Genomic DNA, 18,067 nt, shown 5'->3' on the forward strand with positions numbered 1-18,067 from the left:
ACAACACAGCCCCTACTGGAACAGCACTGCTCTACTACAGTGTTACTACAGCACAGGCCCGTATTAGTAGAGCACTCGTCTCTGTCTCTGCGCTGGCAGCGGGTCCCATTGATTGCTGGCTGCTCAACACTGGCAGCCCGTGATCTGCGCCTGCAGCTCATCCCAGTGTTGTGCGCTTTGGCAAAACCAAAGAAAGAGGTCATGGCAATAAAGCTCAATTTAAATTTGACTTTGAGAGAGAGAGAGAGAGAGAGACAGAGAGAGAGAGAGAGAGAGAGTACATAGGTCATGCCAGTAAAGCTCGCTTCAGATAGGAGGGAGGGAGAGAGAGAGAGAGATGGCTCACTGAGCGCAGTCCCGGCGGACGGACAATATTTGTGTTTTAAAGAATACAAGACGCAAAACTTCTCACCGACATGACGTGTCCGAGAGAGAGAGAGAGACAGGATGAATTTTAAGAAGTTATTACTGCCCAGTTTTAAAGGTAAGGCTATTAATTAATCATATTTATCCTCATGTCTTCATCATCATCATCAGTGCATGATTGAATTACTAATGTATGTTATTATTATTATTATTATTATTATTATTATATGAAATTCACGTTGTGTAATTATAATTATTATTGTTTTAGTTGTTGATATTGAACAGGAAATATTTTAGATCTCTTCTCCTGTTCATATATAGATGCATGAGAGAGAGGGAGAGAGAGGGAGATTTGAGGAAATATCTGTAGTTACAGAAAGTCTAATCTAGTCAGAATAAAGATGTATATAATATAAAGACACACAGAGAGACAGACACACAGAGACACACAGAGAGACAGAGACAAACAGAGACAGACACACAGACACACACAGAGACACAGACACACAGAGAAACAGAGACACAGAGACACAAGGAGAGACAGACACACAGAGACAAAGACACACAGACACACAGACACACACAGAGCGACAGACACACAGAGAAACAGAGACACAGAGAGACACAGAGAGAGACACACAGACAAACAGAGACAGACACACAGACAAACAGAGACAGACACACAGAGAGACAGAGACAGAGAGAGACAGACACAGAAACACACTGAGAGACAGACACACAAAGGAACAGAGACACAGACACACAGAGAGACAGACACACAGAGACACACAGAGAGAGACAAAGAGACAAACAGAGACAGACAGACAGAGAGACAGACACACAGAGAGAGACAAAGAGACAAACAGAGACAGACAGACAGAGAGACAGACACACAGAGAGAGACAAAGAGACAAACAGAGACACAGACACATAGACAGACACAAAGACAGAGACACAGAGAGAGACAGACACAAAGACAGAGACACAGAGAGAGACAGACACAGACATAGAGACACACAGAGAGACAGACACACAGAGAAACACACACAGAGAGAGAGACACAGAAACAGAGACACACAGAGACAGAGACACAAAGAGACACAGAGAGAGACAAAGAGACAAACAGATACAGAGACACAGAGAGACAGACACACAGAGAGACAGACACATAGACAGACACAAAGACAAACAGAGACACAGAGAGAGACAGACACACAGAGAAACACACAGAGACACAAAGAGAGACAGACACAGAGAGAGAGACACAGAAACAGAGACACACAGAGACAGAGACACAAAGAGACACACAGAGAGACACAGAGACAGAGAGAGACAGACACTTGGTGTGTCATTCAGTCAGTTTATCAGACTGCACTGTGTGTGTCTGTACTGTGTGTCTGAACTGTGTGTGTGTGTGTGTGTGTGTGTGTGTGTGTGTGTCTGTACTGTGTGTCTGTACTGTGTGTGTGTGTGTGTGTGTGTGTGTGTGTCTGTACTGTGTGTGTGTGTGTGTCTGTACTGTGTGTGTGTGTGTGTGTGTGTCTGTACTGTGTGTGTGTGTGTGTCTGTACTGTGTGTGTGTGTGTGTGTGTGTCTGTACTGTGTGTGTGTGTGTGTCTGTACTGTGTGTGTGTGTGTGTGTGTGTGTCTGTACTGTGTGTGTGTGTGTGTCTGTACTGTACTGTGTGTGTGAGTGTCTGTACTGTGTGTGTGTCTGTACTGTGTGTATGTCTGTACTGTGTGTGTGTCTGTACTGTGTGTGTGTCTGTACTGTGTGTGTGTGTGTGGGATGGAGAGAGAGATAGAGGGAGAAGGAAACGGATGGAAAAAGAGAGAGCAAGGGAGAGAGGGAGCGATGGAGAAGGGGAGAGAAGGAGCGCTCTGGTATTGACGGGTCGTGTTGTGTGTATCTGTCTGTGGCAGGAATCTAATCAATCGGCTGAATTGATCAGTGCAAAGCTGAGTTAGGAGAGTGTGAGAGAGGGAGCAGCACAGTCCCGTCCAGTCCAGTGCAGTCCAGAGAGACAGACAGCCTGTGAAAGAGAGGTAGGTAGAGAAGGAGAGAGAAGGGGTGGACATTGAGAAAGAGAGAGGGAGGTAGGGAGGTATTTGATCTGCATGTTCAGGGGGTGACATTGAGATCAGGCCTCTTAACAACATTAATCTACACACCTTAATCTAAGGGCGAGGGAGCAAGGGAGGGAGCGAGGGATAGAGGGATAGAGTGAGAGAGCGAGGGAATGAGGGATAGAGTGAGGGAGATGATGTGGTAACTGGACTTATCTCTATGGCTGTGAATTCCAACACTTTAGTCTATCTCTGTCTCTCTTTTCCACCACTTCTCTGGTCTCTATCGCTCTCTCCGCACTTCTGCTATCACTATTTGTCAGGGTGTAAATATAGATGTGTGGAGAGAGGGAGAGGGGGAAAGAAAGAGAGAAGGAGAGAGAGAGGAGAGACTAGTTGTGAGAACAGAACTCACTTTTCTATCAAAATCTGTTAAAGAACAACACACTCACACACCCACACCAACATTTATATAAAGAGATGAAAAGATTATCTCTCCTTTAATCCGTCTCGTCCTCTCTCCGTTTAACACAAATCCTCTTCTCTACTTCAATCATCCCTACTTCCCTCCTCGCCCTCTCACTCCCTCCCTCTCTCTCTGTCAGTGGTAATATGCTGTAGTGTCCAGTCAGTCAGTCAGTGTTAATGTACTGTAGTGTCCAGTCAGTCAGTCAGTGTTAATGTACTGTAGTGTCCAGTCAGTCAATCAGTGTTAATGTACTGTAGTGTCCAGTCAGTCAGTCAGTGTTAATGTGCTGTAGTGTCCAGTCAGTCAGTGTTAATGTACTGTAGTGTCCAGTCAGTCAGTCAGTGTTAATGTGCTGTAGTGTCCAGTCAGTCAGTGTTAATGTGCTGTAGTGTCCAGTCAGTCAGTGTTAATGTACTGTAGTGTCCAGTCAGTCAGTCAGTGTTAATGTGCTGTAGTGTCCAGTCAGTCAGTGTTAATGTACTGTAGTGTCCAGTCAGTCAATCAGTGTTAATGTACTGTAGTGTCCAGTCAGTCAGTGTTAATGTGCTGTAGTGTCCAGTCAGTCAGTCAGTGTTAATGTGCTGTAGTGTTCAGTCAGTCAGTCAGTGTTAATGTACTGTAGTGTCCAGTCAGTCAGTCAGTGTTAATGTGCTGTAGTGTCCAGTCAGTCAGTGTTAATGTGCTGTAGTGTCCAGTCAGTCAGTCAGTGTTAATGTACTGTAGTGTCCAGTCAGTCAGTGTTAATGTACTGTAGTGTCCAGTCAGTCAGTGTTAATGTGCTGTAGTGTCCAGTCAGTCAGTCAGTGTTAATGTGCTGTAGTGTCCAGTCAGTCAGTCAGTGTTAATGTGCTGTAGTGTCCAGTCAGTCAGTCAGTGTTAATGTGCTGTAATGAACAGTTAATCAGTAGCAACACTGTGGAATTTTAGTCATGCCAATAAAGGACATTAAATTGATATTGAAGAGAGAGAGGTAGTCACTTTTTTATTTATTCTGACCCTTTTATAGATGGTCCCAAACTCCCCTCCTATTTCTCTTACCATTCGAGTGGGAAAGTGAGTAGACTGATACCAGACAGACCCTCTTAACGGGCTGCAGCTCTCCACCAATCAGGGCTGCAATGCAAAAGAAGGCTCTTGGATCTGACCAATCACAGTGTCCGTCTCTGGTTCAGCAGCCAGGATAGCAGGAAAAGGCCACCTGACCTCTTCAGCCAACCACAAGTGTTGTGACAGGGATTTGCTTGTCTTGGCCAATCAGAATCTTGTACCAGCAGGATTTGCTTTCTTTAGCCAATCGGCAGAAATCAGAGCGAGAGATTACTAATCAATTTCTCAGTTGATTAATTGACAGATATTAGAAACACATACTCTCACTCCCACAGACACAAACACACACACCAAGTCTGAGATTTTTTGTCTATCTGTTTGTCTGCCTGCCTGCTTCCAGTTGTAGATCCTGGGTTCTAGACTGGGCTGGACTGGACCAGGCTGAGGAGAGGAGGAGGAAGAGAGGAGGAGAAAGACAAGTGGAAGAAAAATACAAAGGAGAAGAAGAGATAGAAGGAATAAAGATTGACTGACTGACTGACTGACTGACTGACTGACTGACACACCGACTAAATAAATACACATACACTCTCACACATTTACACAACACTATTTAAAACACACACACTTGCAGTCACACTCACACACACAATTAAAGAAACACCCACCCACCACAGGGCGGAACCAGCACACACAACAAGCCCCACCCACACACCACCACACCCGAACCCCGCCCACAGCAACGCCCCACCCGGTGGCCATGGCCGCGGCCCGTGTGAAGCGGCGGTTCAGCGCGGTGCTGGACGGGCCCCTGGAGGCGGAGGAGGTGATGGGGCTGGCCCAGAATGCTGTGGAGACGGCCGGGGAGGCGGAGGGGGAGGGCGGAGCAGGGACAGAGGGAAAGGAGGAGAAAGAGGAGAAGGAGGAGGAGGAAGAGGAGGAGAGGAGAGGGGGGGAGTGCAGCTGCCCAGAGACCCCCTCCCCTCCCCCTCCCTCTCAGAAGGGGTGGGGTTTATCTATGAGCAGCAGGAAAGGAGGGGGAGGGGAATTAGGAATGTGGGGAAAGGGGGAGGAGGTGGAGGAGGAAGGAGAGGAGGGGGCAGGAGCAGAAGGCGGAGAGGACAGGCCTGGAGGGGCTGAGGGAAGGAGGCCGAGGAAGAGGAGGAAGAGGAGGAGGGGGAGGGGGAGGGGCGGGAGAAGCCGCCTGGTGGCGAAGGACGGGCACTGCAACGTGGCCTTCCTGAACGTGAGTGGGCGGGGCCAGCGGTACCTGGGTGACATGTTCACCACCTGCGTGGACACCCGCTGGCGTTGGCTCATCGTTGGCTTCTCCCTGTCCTTCCTGCTGTCCTGGCTGCTGTTCGGGTTGGTCTTCTGGGTCATCGCTATCACCCATGGAGACCTGGCCTCCAACCTCCCCCCTCCCCACAGCCTGCCCCTTCTCCCTTCTCTTCCTCCTCCCCCACTCCCTCCTTCCAACACCTCACTCTCTCAGTCACTGTCCTCAGATCAGTCCCAGTCTGTCCCAGTGCCCCAGTCTCAGCTGGGACATCTCTCTGTCAATCAGTCGCTGTCCCATTCCCAGATAGAGCCACAGCCTCTGCCCTCCCCCTCTCCCTCTGCCCCCTCCTCCCCATCCCCCTGCTTCCTGCAGGTGCGCAGCTTCCTGAGCGCCTTCCTGCTGTCCCTGGAGACGCAGACGTCCATTGGCTATGGGTTCCGCGGCGTGACAGAGGCCTGCCCGCTGGCCGTCGGGGCGCTGGCGCTGCAGTGCATCGTGGGCTGCCTGCTCGACGCCCTGGCGGTCGGCGCTGTGCTGGCCAAGATCGCCCAGCCCAAGAGACGCAATGCCACTCTGGCCTTCTCCCAGCATGCCGTGGTGTGCCAGCGGGACGGGCAGCTGTGCCTGATGTGGCGTGTGGCCAACCTGCGGGACAGCCACCTGGTGGAGGCACACGTGCGGGCGCAGCTGCTGAGGGTACGAGACGGAGGGGGTAATGTTCTGTAATGTCCAGTCAGTGCGTCAGTCAGTCGGTGGATTTCTGCAGGGTGCATGTGATGCGTCTAGTGCAGTAGCAGCTAGTTAGAGGCAAGTTGCCTGCACCCTCTCACTTTCAGCCCTTGTGGTGAACTGTGGAGCAGCAATGTAAGGCTTCCCCGGTCTGTACATAACCTCTCCATCACCAAGACCTCTGCTGGGCCTCACGGTAACTGATGTGTTTTGCAACCTCAGGCCAAATAGCAGGGGATCTCGGAGCAGCAGGGAGCCCCAGAGATGCATGTGTACAGGCCCACCTATGCGTAGATACGCCCTGGCAGCCATTAACTACTGTCCCACTGCCTTGTGGGTGAGTCGTGGAAGACAAAGGCTAGGGCAGCACACCCTGAGAGAAAAGCGATGCACATGGCGGTGTGTGAAAGGCAGACTCCAACAAACTGGTGATCTGGCAGCCTCCTGCAGCTGTGGAAGGCCCAGTCATTTTGGGTTTCCCCCTGGAACTCTCCTTACTACAGCCAAGAAGTTCCACTGGAGTTTGTGCACCTCCAGTGACTTGTGAAAAAGCCTCTCTGTGCAGGTCTCCATTTCTGACCTTCAGTGCCATAACATCTGGTCTGTGAAGTGTGGCGGCGATGTGGTGTCTGGTGACGGGGGCAGGTCTGAATGCGCCGGGAGCCCCCAGTCAGACCCCTACACACCACAGCACAGGGTATTGGTCACTAGCAGCTGGGATGAGTGGCAGCTGCTTTCAGGCCCCTGTGCGACAGAGCAGCACTATTAAGGACTCACACTGCTCACCCTGAAAGGGGAGGGCCATCACACACCTGCATAGCATACTGGCTTATCGGGTCATTCTTCTCTGTGGTCAAGATAATATAATTATTATACTTAAACTGGCAACATGGAATGTGAGGATCCTCAACAGTGATGAACATCTCTCCACAGAAACGACAGAGCCCTGAAATATCAATTAACATGTAAAAACTGTCAGGGCCGATCTCACTTTCTCTGCAGCTCGCCGTTGACATTGCTTCCCTGAGTGAGACCAGGTTTCTGGAAGAAGGTTCCCTGAGGGAGGAAGGAGAAGGCTACACCTTCTACTGGAAGGGTGACCCATTTGGTGGACAACATCAGCATGATGTGGGTCTAGCAATCAAGAACAGCCTCCTACCCTGCCTTACTGAAACACCCGTGCATCAGCTAAATGTCTCTCCGTATCCTCCTGGCTAAGAAGCGCTACGCTACTCTTCTCAGTGCTTACACACCCACCCCATCATCAGAGAATGAGGCAAAAGACAGCTTCTATCAGTCTGTGGATGAAGCCCTTCACTGCATCCTCCGGAGAGACAAGCCAGGGTGGGAAAAGACTGCAAGATATGGAGTGCTGGGAAGGCATGGAGTTGGCCAGGTCAACGCAAATTACATGAGTTTATTAACACTCTGTTCCAGCATAAAAATAAATATAAAAAATCCTGGATGCACCCCCGATCCAAGCACTGGCACCTGATTGACTTCATCCTCATACTATTCATCCATCCATCCATCCATCTTCGAAACCACTTATCCTGGCGAGGGTCGCAAGGAAGCCGGAGCCGATTCTGGCAGGCATAGGGCGCAAAGCAGGAATACACCCAGTACGGGACACCAGGCCATCGCTGGGCATCACACACAGACTCATCATCATGATATTATTATTACTATTACTATTACTATTACTATTACTATTACTATTACTATTACTATTATTATTATTATTATTATTATTATTATTAATTTCTTATCAGACGCACTTGTCCAGGGTGACTTACAAAATATACAAAAAGTGCAATAATACAGTGCAGTTCAAGGTTTTACACATTTTACACATTCCAATTTACACAAGAGTATACAAGATATACAGTAAACAATATTTAAGGTCTTATATTGACAAGAGACATGATGACATCAGTGGAGGAGATGAGGGGAGCAGAGTGCTGGACTGATCATCGTATCATCATGGCCAAACTCAAGGTGATAGTACGCCCCCCCCAGCGCCTGCAGAAGTCCTGTAAGAAGAGACTGCACTGTGCCCGGCTCCAAAAAGCTGAGGCCAGGGACGTATACCGCCGCTTTCATAGAAAGGCTATGGGAGATGGAGCCTCTCGTCAGATCAGAAGGACCAGTGGACCAGACGTGGACCTCTGTGAGCCAAGCACTCTATGAAGCTGCAGTACCCTCCATAGGCTACAGGGGCCGTAAACATCAAGACTGGTTTGATGAAAACTCAGATTCCATAACCACTCTACTGGACAACATGCATACTCCCTGACTCTCCTGAAGGACCAAAACCAGATCCTACTGAGGTGGGCTGAGCACTTTGAAGCCCTACTCAACCTGACATCTTCCTCCACCCAGCTTCTCCACAGGGACCTTGAGGACAGCAGTGGAGTTGTGGTGGACTTCAGGTTGGTTAGGAACCTCTTTAACATCAGGAGGTTCCAGGCAGCCTCCAAGGTCTCAATGGGGCAGGTTCTTGAGCTGCAGTATGCAGATAACTGTGCTCTCCTGGCCCACATTCCTGATGACCTGTCAGCCATCCTGGTTGCTGGCGTAAAGGCCTACAGCAGGATGGGTCAACACCACTAAGACAGAGGTGGTCTGCAAGCCAATGGAGCACCAACCCTCCACCCACAATGCCTGTCTTCACCATTGATCATAAACCACTAACAATAGTCCCCTCCTTGATGAAATTCAAAAACAGTCAATGTATCAGTGTGTCAGTGTGTCAGTCAGTCAGTGAGTCTGTCAGTCAGTCAGTGTGTCATACAGTCAGTCAGGGTGTCAGTCAGTCAGTCAGTCAATGTGTCAGTGTGTCAGTCAGTCAGTCAATGTGTCACTGTGTCAGTCAGTCAGTCAATGTGTCACTGTGTCAGTGTGTCAGTCAATGTGTCACTGTGTCAGTGTGTCAGTCAGTCAGTCGGTGTATCGGTCAATCTCTCTCTAACCCTGCCTCTCTCTGTTGCCCCAGCCACGGATGACCCCTGAGGGTGAGTTCCTGCCCCTGGAGCAGCTGGACATCAACGTGGGCTTCGACACGGGGGCAGACCGCATCTTCCTGGTCTCACCGGTCACCATCGTCCACCCCATCGACCGGGACAGCCCCCTGTATGAACTGGACCGCCGGGCGCTGCTGGCTGACCGCACCCTGGAGCTGGTGGTCATCCTGGAGGGCATGGTGGAGGCCACGGCAATGACCACTCAGGCCCGCAGCTCGTACCTGGCCTCGGAGATCCTGTGGGGCCATCGTTTTGAACCTGTGCTGTTCGAGAGGAAGCACAGCTACCAGGTTAGAGAGGGGTAACGGCAGAGGGGAGAGGAGACGGAGGGAGGAAAAGAGAGTGACTGACTGAATTTAATATTTCACAGAGGTTTTTACAAAAGAAAAGACAGATAACATGCCACAGGTTAACAACCAGTCCAGTCAAACCCTAAGAGAGATCAGGATAAATGAGGAGGAGGTACTAAAGGGACTAGCAGAATTAAAAACAAACAAATCACCTGGGCCAGATGGGATATTTCCAACAGTACTTAAAGAAATGAGGGAAATTATTTATAGGCCACTAACTCAAATAAGATAGCTTGAAAAGCACCAACGCAACTCTTGGTGACTCCCACAATGCACCGCTTCAGGTAAGATGGAAGTTCCAATGTTAAATAGGCGGAGTTGACTGTCTTGTTTAAATAGAGGATCTTTGGTCTCTTCCTCTCAAATTCAAATTGATAATGCTTTATTGCCAGACTATTGGCATCAGTGTTGCCAAAACACTGACAGACTTGTGCAGTGCTCAAGACCAAGGAAATGGGAACAGTCACTACACCCTCTCCCTCTCCCTCTCCCTCTCCCTCTCCCTCTCTCAGGTGGATTATTCCTTCTTCCATCGCACCTACAAGGTTCTGGACACGCCCACATGCAGCGCCCAGGATTTGGAAAAGGCGAGTCCATCCACGCCCAGCTCCCAGGCCTCCTTCTGCTACGAGAACGAGCTCACCTCATTGGACAGCAGCTGCCCACAGTCCCACCCCCTGCTGCCCGCATCACCACAGCTGGATCTGGCCCCGCCCATTTTGACTGGACCCCGCCTCCTCTGGCCCCCTCTTGGAGACGCACACGCAGACACACAATCGCACACACAGTGCCGCTCAGGCACACACATGCTGCCCCAGGCCACACCCCCTCTGACACGGGCCATGCCCACACTGGCCCAGCCCCGCACTCTCCCACTACCACTGCCTCTCTCCCCTTACTTACAGACATGCTGAGAGAGGGGAAAAATTAAGAGAAGGAGAAGGAGAGGGAGAGAAGGAGAGGGGGGGAGAGAGAAGAGGGAGGGAGGGAGAGGGAGAGAAAGAGGAAGAATTAGAAAGAGAACGAGAGGGAGACACCTAGGGAAACATTCAGACACACAGATGGAGAGACACAGAGTCACAGAGAGACACACAGACATAAAAAGACACAGAACATACAGAGACACACAGAGGGGAAGGGGCGTGTCTCCATCCTGTCTCCTGATTGGGCTTGGCGATCTGGCTCTGTCTGTCACCCACTGGAACCCAGAGGGACACCAGTGCTGCAGCAGTGCATCCTGGGAACTGAAGACCTATTCAAACCATGGACTCGACTGGCCTGTACTGTACTGTGTGTGTATGTCTGTACTGTGTGTGTGTGTCTGTACTGTACTGTGTGTGTATGTCTGTACTGTGTGTGTGTGTCTGTACTGTACTGTGTGTGTGTATTGTACTGTGTGTGTCTGTACTGTGTGTGTCTGTATTGTGTGTGTGTGTGTCTGTGTGTCTGTTCTGTACTGTGTGTGTATACTGTACTATACTACACCTCATCATACTGCTGCTACACAGTGTAACTGCACAAGCACTGCACTTTATTGTATTGTAGTACATTACATTATATTGCATTGTATTGTATAGTACATTTATATTGTAGTACATATTTTATTGTATAGTATTGTGTACTAGTGGATTGTATGAGAGTGAATTGTTTTATGTAGTGTTGCGTTGCAGAATATTGGTTTTGCAGTGAATTCTATCGTTTGAAATCGTACTGTGTTGTGTTGTGTTGTGTTGTGCTGTGTTGTGTTGTGTGCAACTTTCTACTTGTGTTTGCCCACTGTCTGTGTGACGGTTCCTGTGTTGTCTGTCTCGAGCACTGACAAACCCTGTGTGGCTGCACACATTGGAGTTGTGAATAAACCCATGTTGTGAAAAACTGACCCGAGACCCTCAGTTCCCTGGCTGCTCAGGGGGACGGGGACGGCTGTCCCTCTGTGTGTGTGTTTCCTGTGGTAGCAACAAGTTCATATCTTGCGCAGTGGAATGTGTTAATTGGTGTAAATTGTCAGGTTGGGAAAGGTGGCCTCGTTAAGAGCTTGTTAAGGTTAATAGGCAGTTAATTGCCCTGCTCCTGCCCTTGCTCGTTAAGGCTGCAGACTGGGGCCCTTGACAAAGGCAATCAACGCTGCAATCTTCACAAACCTCCTGACTTCCCTTTCTCTCTTTTCTATTCTGTCGGTCCTTTATTTATCTTTCTCTCTCTCTCACTCGTCTCGCCCCCATCACTCCATCTCATCCCTCCTTCCCTCTCTCAGCGCAGTTTTAATGTAATGCTGTGTTGTCTGGTCAAAGTCCCCTCCTCTCTCTCTCTCTCTCTCTCTCTCTCACTCTCTCCCACTTCCTCCTCCTCTGTATAGATGTTTTCTCAGTTTATCTCTCTATAGCATTCTTTCACCAGGCTGTGTAGTGACTAGGTAAGTTTCTGTTTCTGTGTGTCTGTCTCTCTCTTGGTCTCTGTCTCACTGTGTATCTTTGTATGTCTATGTATCTGTCTCTCTCTATGTCTGTATCTCTCTGTCAGTGTGTCTCTGTATGTCTCTATATGTCTCTATGTGTCACAGTGTGTCTCTATATTTCTGTGTGTCTGTATGTGTCACTGTATGTCTTTGTAAATCTGTTTCTATCTGTGTCTGTTTATGTCCCTCTCTGTGTCTCTGTCTCTCTCTGTATGTCTGTATGTGTCATTGTGTGTCATTGTGTGTCTCTATGTCTCTCTCTGTGTCTCTGTGTCACTGTGTGTCTCTGTGTCTCTCTGTCTCTCTCTGTGTTTCTGTGTGTCACTGTGTGTCTCTGTGTCTCTCTTTGTCACTGTGTCACTGTGTGTCTCTATGTCTCTCTGTGTGTCTCTGTGTGTCACTGTGCGTCTCTGTGTGTGTCTTTGTTAAGGTACTGCACAGTATTAATCTCTCCATTGCTCTCTTTCCACCTCCCTTCAGCCATGCGGCCCCAGTGCCCTTTGACCCCATCCCCAGGGGTAAGCTCCTGTCCTCATCGCGGTGGTGCAGGGGGTCGTGACCTCCTGACCTTCGTGACCTCAGCGGGGGGGCACATTGCACGGTCCCTGCAGCGCCCCCCCCGGGCAAGAGAGAGGCGCAGAGTCAACCACCGCCGCTTCCTACACAACCTCATACACAGGTACACAACACACAAAAACATACAAAATACACAACAATGCACACACCACACCACAAACAACATAACCCTTACACAGGTGCATGACATACAAGAACACACAGGTAAACAACACACAACCCACAACAATACATGACACACCATGCACTCAGGTGCATAATACACAACTATGTACACAACACACAACAACACACACAGGTGCACACACTGACTGAAGACTCTGATTGGTTGGTTACTTGTGATGTCATCCATCTGTCACTCACCCCTCCATCCCCTCTTTTTTCCAAACAGGAAGTTTGCTGAAATCGAAGCAGCCAATCGGCAGCTGGCTTCAGCCATCCTGTCACAGTCCCCGTCTCGCCGACCTGCGGACCAATTAGACGGCCTGAGAAAAGGAGGTACAGGTTCCTGATACTCCCTTCCTGAAGCAGGAAACTGATGCCATTGTGGCTCAAGTGTAAGAGACCTAACTGTAGGGGCTATGGGGGCTTCCAGCTAAAATGGCTGCTCATGGGGTTGCAGCTGAGCTAGAGGGGTCTGATGGGTCAAGAGTAGATATTAATATGGACATTTAAACATTGTAATATTTCTTTATTTTTAAGATGAATTCCAATACAGATCTCTCTCTCCCCCACCGTTCCCTCTCTCTGTCTCTCATTCCTCTCCCTCTCTATCCCCCACTCCTCTCTCTCTCCTCTCCCTCTTTTACTCCTCTCCTTCTCTGTCCCCCACTCCTCTCCCTCTGTCTTTTACTCCTCTCCTTCCTCTCTCCCTCATTTTCACTATACCCCCTCTCTCCTTCTCTCTCTGCCTCCATCCCAGCTTTACCAAACTCTACCCTTACCCCTCTTCCTGCTCCTCCTCCTCCTCCTCCTCTCTCTCCCTCTTCTCCCCCCCAAAACAAACAGGAACCAAAACCCCTAGGAACCCTTGAGACTGAGCTGGGGGGACCCTCATTGCGGACACACCGGCCCCAGTCACTGAGCCCAGAGACACAGAGGGACTCCCGGTGGAGGAGAGAGGGAGGAGCCTGGAGGAGAGAGGGAGGAGCCTGGGGGAGAGAGGAGGCGGAGGGAGACAGGGAGGGATGGCGAGAGGGATGGAGGGAGGGAGTGGAGGGGTCTGTGTTCGGGGCAGACTGGGGAGGATGGGCAGAGGGGGAGGAGGTGCTGGCAGGAACTGGGGTCTCTGTCTCTCCTCCTCCTCCTCCTCTCCCTCTCTTCCATCCTCTCCCTCTGCAGTCCTCTCCCTGCCTCCACGCCCCTTCCCCCTCCGTGCCGCTCTCTCCCTTCCTGGGTGTGGCCGAGTCCTTCCCCGCCCCCCCACCCAGGCCCCGCCTCCTCCCACTGCTGCTGCTCCCTCCCTGCGAGGAGGGGGAGGGGCTGTTCGATGACATCGTCGCCGAGGCAGCGGATTGGACGGAAGCGGCTGCCTGGCCGCTGTACTGAGGCTGTGATAAAACACACGCACACGCACACGCACGCACGCACGCACATTCACACACACACACACACACACTCACACCCACAGTACTCTCTCACACCCACACAGATGAACTGACACACACACACACTGCTCTCACTCACATACACACAGAGACACACACACACACACACACTGCTCTCAGTCACACACACAGAGAAACGCAGACACACTGCTCTCACTCACACACAGAGACACGCACACACACTGCTCTCACTCACACACACACAGAGACACGCACACACACTGCTCTCACTCACACACAGAGACACGCACACACACTGCTCTCACTCACACACACACAGAGACAGAGACACACACACTGCTCTCACTCACACACACACAGAGACATGCACACACACACTGCTCTCACTCACACACACAGAGACACGCACACACACTGCTCTCACTCACACACAGAGACACGCACACACACTGCTCTCACTCACACACACAGAGACACGCACACACTGCTCTCACTCACACACAGAGACACGCAGACACACTGCTCTCACTCACACACAGAGACACTCACACACACACAGAGACATGCACACACACTGCTCTCACTCACACACAGAGACACGCACACACACTGCTCTCACTCACACACACACAGAGACACGCACACACACACTGCTCTCACACACACAGAGACACGTACACACACACTGCTCTCACTCACACACAGAGACATGCACACACACTGCTCTCACTCACACACAGAGACACGCACACACACACTGCTCTCACTCACACACACAGAGACACGCACACACACTGCTCTCACTCACACACACAGAGACACGCACACACACTGCTCTCACTCACACACAGAGACACGCACACACACTGCTCTCACTCACACACACACAGAGACACGCACACACACACTGCTCTCACACACACAGAGACACGCACACACACACTGCTCTCACACACAGAGAGACGTACACACACACTGCTCTCACTCACACACAGAGACACGCACACACACACTGCTCTCACTCACACACACAGAGACACGCACACACACTGCTCTCACTCACACACAGAGACACACACACTGCTCTCACTCACACACACAGAGACACGCACACACACTGCTCTCACTCACACACACAGAGACACGCACACACACTGCTCTCACTCACACACACAGAGACACGCACACACACACTGCTCTCACTCACACACACAGAGACACGCACACACACTGCTCTCACTCACACACAGAGACACGCACACACACTGCTCTCACTCACACACAGAGACACGCACACACACACTGCTCTCACTCACACACAGAGACACACACACTGCTCTCACTCACACACACAGAGACACGCACACACACTGCTCTCACTCACACACAGAGACACGCACACACACTGCTCTCACTCACACACAGAGACACGTACACACACACTGCTCTCACTCACACACAGAGACACGCACACACACACTGCTCTCACTCACACACACAGAGACACGCACACACACTGCTCTCACTCACACACAGAGACACACACACTGCTCTCACTCACACACACAGAGACACGCACACACACACTGCTCTCACTCACACACACAGAGACACGCACACACACTGCTCTCACTCACACACAGAGACACACACACACACTGCTCTCACTCACACACACAGAGACACGCACACACACTGCTCTCACTCACACACAGAGACACACACACTGCTCTCACTCACACACACAGAGACACGCACACACACTGCTCTCACTCACACACAGAGACACGCACACACACTGCTCTCACTCACACACAGAGACACGCACACACACACTGCTCTCACTCACACACACAGAGACACGCACACACACTGCTCTCACTCACACACACAGAGACACGCACACACACTGCTCTCACTCACACACAGAGACACGCACACACACTGCTCTCACTCACACACACAGAGACACGCACACACACTGCTCTCACTCACACACACAGAGACACGCACACACACTGCTCTCACTCACACACAGAGACACACACACTGCTCTCACTCACACACACACAGAGACACGTACACACACACTGCTCTCACTCACACACAGAGACACGCACACACACACTGCTCTCACTCACACACAGAGACACACACACTGCTCTCACTCACACACACAGAGACACGCACACACACACTGCTCTCACTCACACACACAGAGACACGCACACACACTGCTCTCACTCACACACACAGAGACACGCACACACACACTGCTCTCACTCACACACACAGAGACACGCACACACACTGCTCTCACTCACACACAGAGACACGCACACACACTGCTCTCACTCACACACAGAGACACGCACACACACACTGCTCTCACTCACACACACAGAGACACGCACACACACTGCTCTCACTCACACACAGAGACACGCACACACACACTGCTCTCACTCACACACACAGAGACACGCACACACACTGCTCTCACTCACACACAGAGACACGCACACACACTGCTCTCACTCACACACAGAGACACGCACACACACTGCTCTCACTCACACACAGAGACACGCACACACACTGCTCTCACTCACACACACACAGAGACACGCACACACACTGCTCTCACTCACACACAGAGACACGCACACACAGAGACACACACACACTGCTCTCACTCACACACACAGAGACACGCACACACACTGCTCTCACTCACACACAGAGACACGCACACACACACTGCTCTCACTCACACACACAGAGACACGCACACACACTGCTCTCACTCACACACAGAGACACGCACACACACTGCTCTCACTCACACACAGAGACACGCACACACACACTGCTCTCACTCACACACACAGAGACACGCACACACACACTGCTCTCACTCACACACACAGAGACACGCACACACACACTGCTCTCACTCACACACACAGAGACACGCACACACACTGCTCTCACTCACACACACAGAGACACGCACACACACTGCTCTCACTCACACACAGAGACACACACACTGCTCTCACTCACACACACACAGAGACACGTACACACACACTGCTCTCACTCACACACAGAGACACGCACACACACACTGCTCTCACTCACACACACAGAGACACGCACACACACTGCTCTCACTCACACACAGAGACACACACACACACTGCTCTCACTCACACACACAGAGACACGCACACACACTGCTCTCACTCACACACAGAGACACACACACTGCTCTCACTCACACACACAGAGACACGCACACACACACTGCTCTCACTCACACACAGAGACACGCACACACACTGCTCTCACTCACACACAGAGACACGCACACACACACTGCTCTCACTCACACACACAGAGACACGCACACACACACTGCTCTCACTCACACACACAGAGACACGCACACACACACTGCTCTCACTCACACACACAGAGACACGCACACACACTGCTCTCACTCACACACACAGAGACACGCACACACACTGCTCTCACTCACACACAGAGACACACACACTGCTCTCACTCACACACACACAGAGACACGTACACACACACTGCTCTCACTCACACACAGAGACACGCACACACACACTGCTCTCACTCACACACACAGAGACACGCACACACACTGCTCTCACTCACACACAGAGACACACACACACACTGCTCTCACTCACACACACAGAGACACGCACACACACTGCTCTCACTCACACACAGAGACACACACACTGCTCTCACTCACACACACAGAGACACGCACACACACTGCTCTCACTCACACACAGAGACACGCACACACACTGCTCTCACTCACACACAGAGACACGCACACACACACTGCTCTCACTCACACACACAGAGACACGCACACACACTGCTCTCACTCACACACACAGAGACACGCACACACACTGCTCTCACTCACACACAGAGACACGCACACACACTGCTCTCACTCACACACACAGAGACACGCACACACACTGCTCTCACTCACACACACAGAGACACGCACACACACTGCTCTCACTCACACACAGAGACACACACACTGCTCTCACTCACACACACAGAGACACGC

The 18,067-nt window shown here is 50.9% G+C and overlaps 2 protein-coding genes across 3 annotated transcripts; both read left to right on the forward strand.

The window, feature by feature from the left end:
• The first annotated feature begins 297 nt into the window (after positions 1-297).
• Positions 298-11,212, forward strand: kcnj14 (potassium inwardly rectifying channel subfamily J member 14). Of its 2 annotated transcripts, XM_066712852.1 has the most exons (5): positions 298-484; positions 2,290-2,412; positions 4,350-5,927; positions 8,956-9,273; positions 9,846-11,212. In XM_066712852.1, exons 3-5 carry the CDS (start codon positions 4,710-4,712, stop codon positions 10,245-10,247), a joined length of 1,938 nt encoding a protein of 645 aa, XP_066568949.1. In that variant the 5' UTR covers positions 298-484; positions 2,290-2,412; positions 4,350-4,709; the 3' UTR covers positions 10,248-11,212. The 2 variants fall into 2 exon arrangements, with proteins under 2 accessions (XP_066568949.1, XP_066568944.1); XM_066712847.1 differs by lacking the exon at positions 2,290-2,412.
• A 1,058-nt stretch (positions 11,213-12,270) lies between these two features.
• Positions 12,271-14,108, forward strand: c16h19orf85 (chromosome 16 C19orf85 homolog). The gene is made up of 3 exons (XM_066712865.1): positions 12,271-12,467; positions 12,756-12,862; positions 13,287-14,108. The coding sequence occupies exons 1-3, from the start codon at positions 12,271-12,273 to the stop codon at positions 13,910-13,912; spliced, it is 930 nt and encodes a 309-aa protein (XP_066568962.1). The 3' UTR covers positions 13,913-14,108.
• The last annotated feature ends 3,959 nt before the right edge of the window (positions 14,109-18,067 follow it).

Source organism: Amia ocellicauda, chromosome 1, assembly GCF_036373705.1.
Source record: "Amia ocellicauda isolate fAmiCal2 chromosome 1, fAmiCal2.hap1, whole genome shotgun sequence".
Taxonomy (NCBI): domain Eukaryota; kingdom Metazoa; phylum Chordata; class Actinopteri; order Amiiformes; family Amiidae; genus Amia; species Amia ocellicauda.

What these genes read in the sequence shown, in the direction of transcription:
- kcnj14 (XM_066712852.1), top strand. Translation starts at nt 4,710, where the DNA reads ATGGCCGCGGCCCGTGTGAAGCGGCGGTTCAGCGCGGTGCTGGACGGG. An exon ending in TGCGGGCGCAGCTGCTGAGG is followed by an intron (nt 5,928 to 8,955) that starts GTACGAGACGGA and finishes CTGTTGCCCCAG; the next exon opens with CCACGGATGACCCCTGAGGG. An exon ending in AGAGGAAGCACAGCTACCAG is followed by an intron (nt 9,274 to 9,845) that starts GTTAGAGAGGGG and finishes TCCCTCTCTCAG; the next exon opens with GTGGATTATTCCTTCTTCCA.
- c16h19orf85 (XM_066712865.1), top strand. Translation starts at nt 12,271, where the DNA reads ATGCGGCCCCAGTGCCCTTTGACCCCATCCCCAGGGGTAAGCTCCTGT. An exon ending in CTACACAACCTCATACACAG is followed by an intron (nt 12,468 to 12,755) that starts GTACACAACACA and finishes TTTTCCAAACAG; the next exon opens with GAAGTTTGCTGAAATCGAAG. An exon ending in AGACGGCCTGAGAAAAGGAG is followed by an intron (nt 12,863 to 13,286) that starts GTACAGGTTCCT and finishes CCTCCATCCCAG; the next exon opens with CTTTACCAAACTCTACCCTT.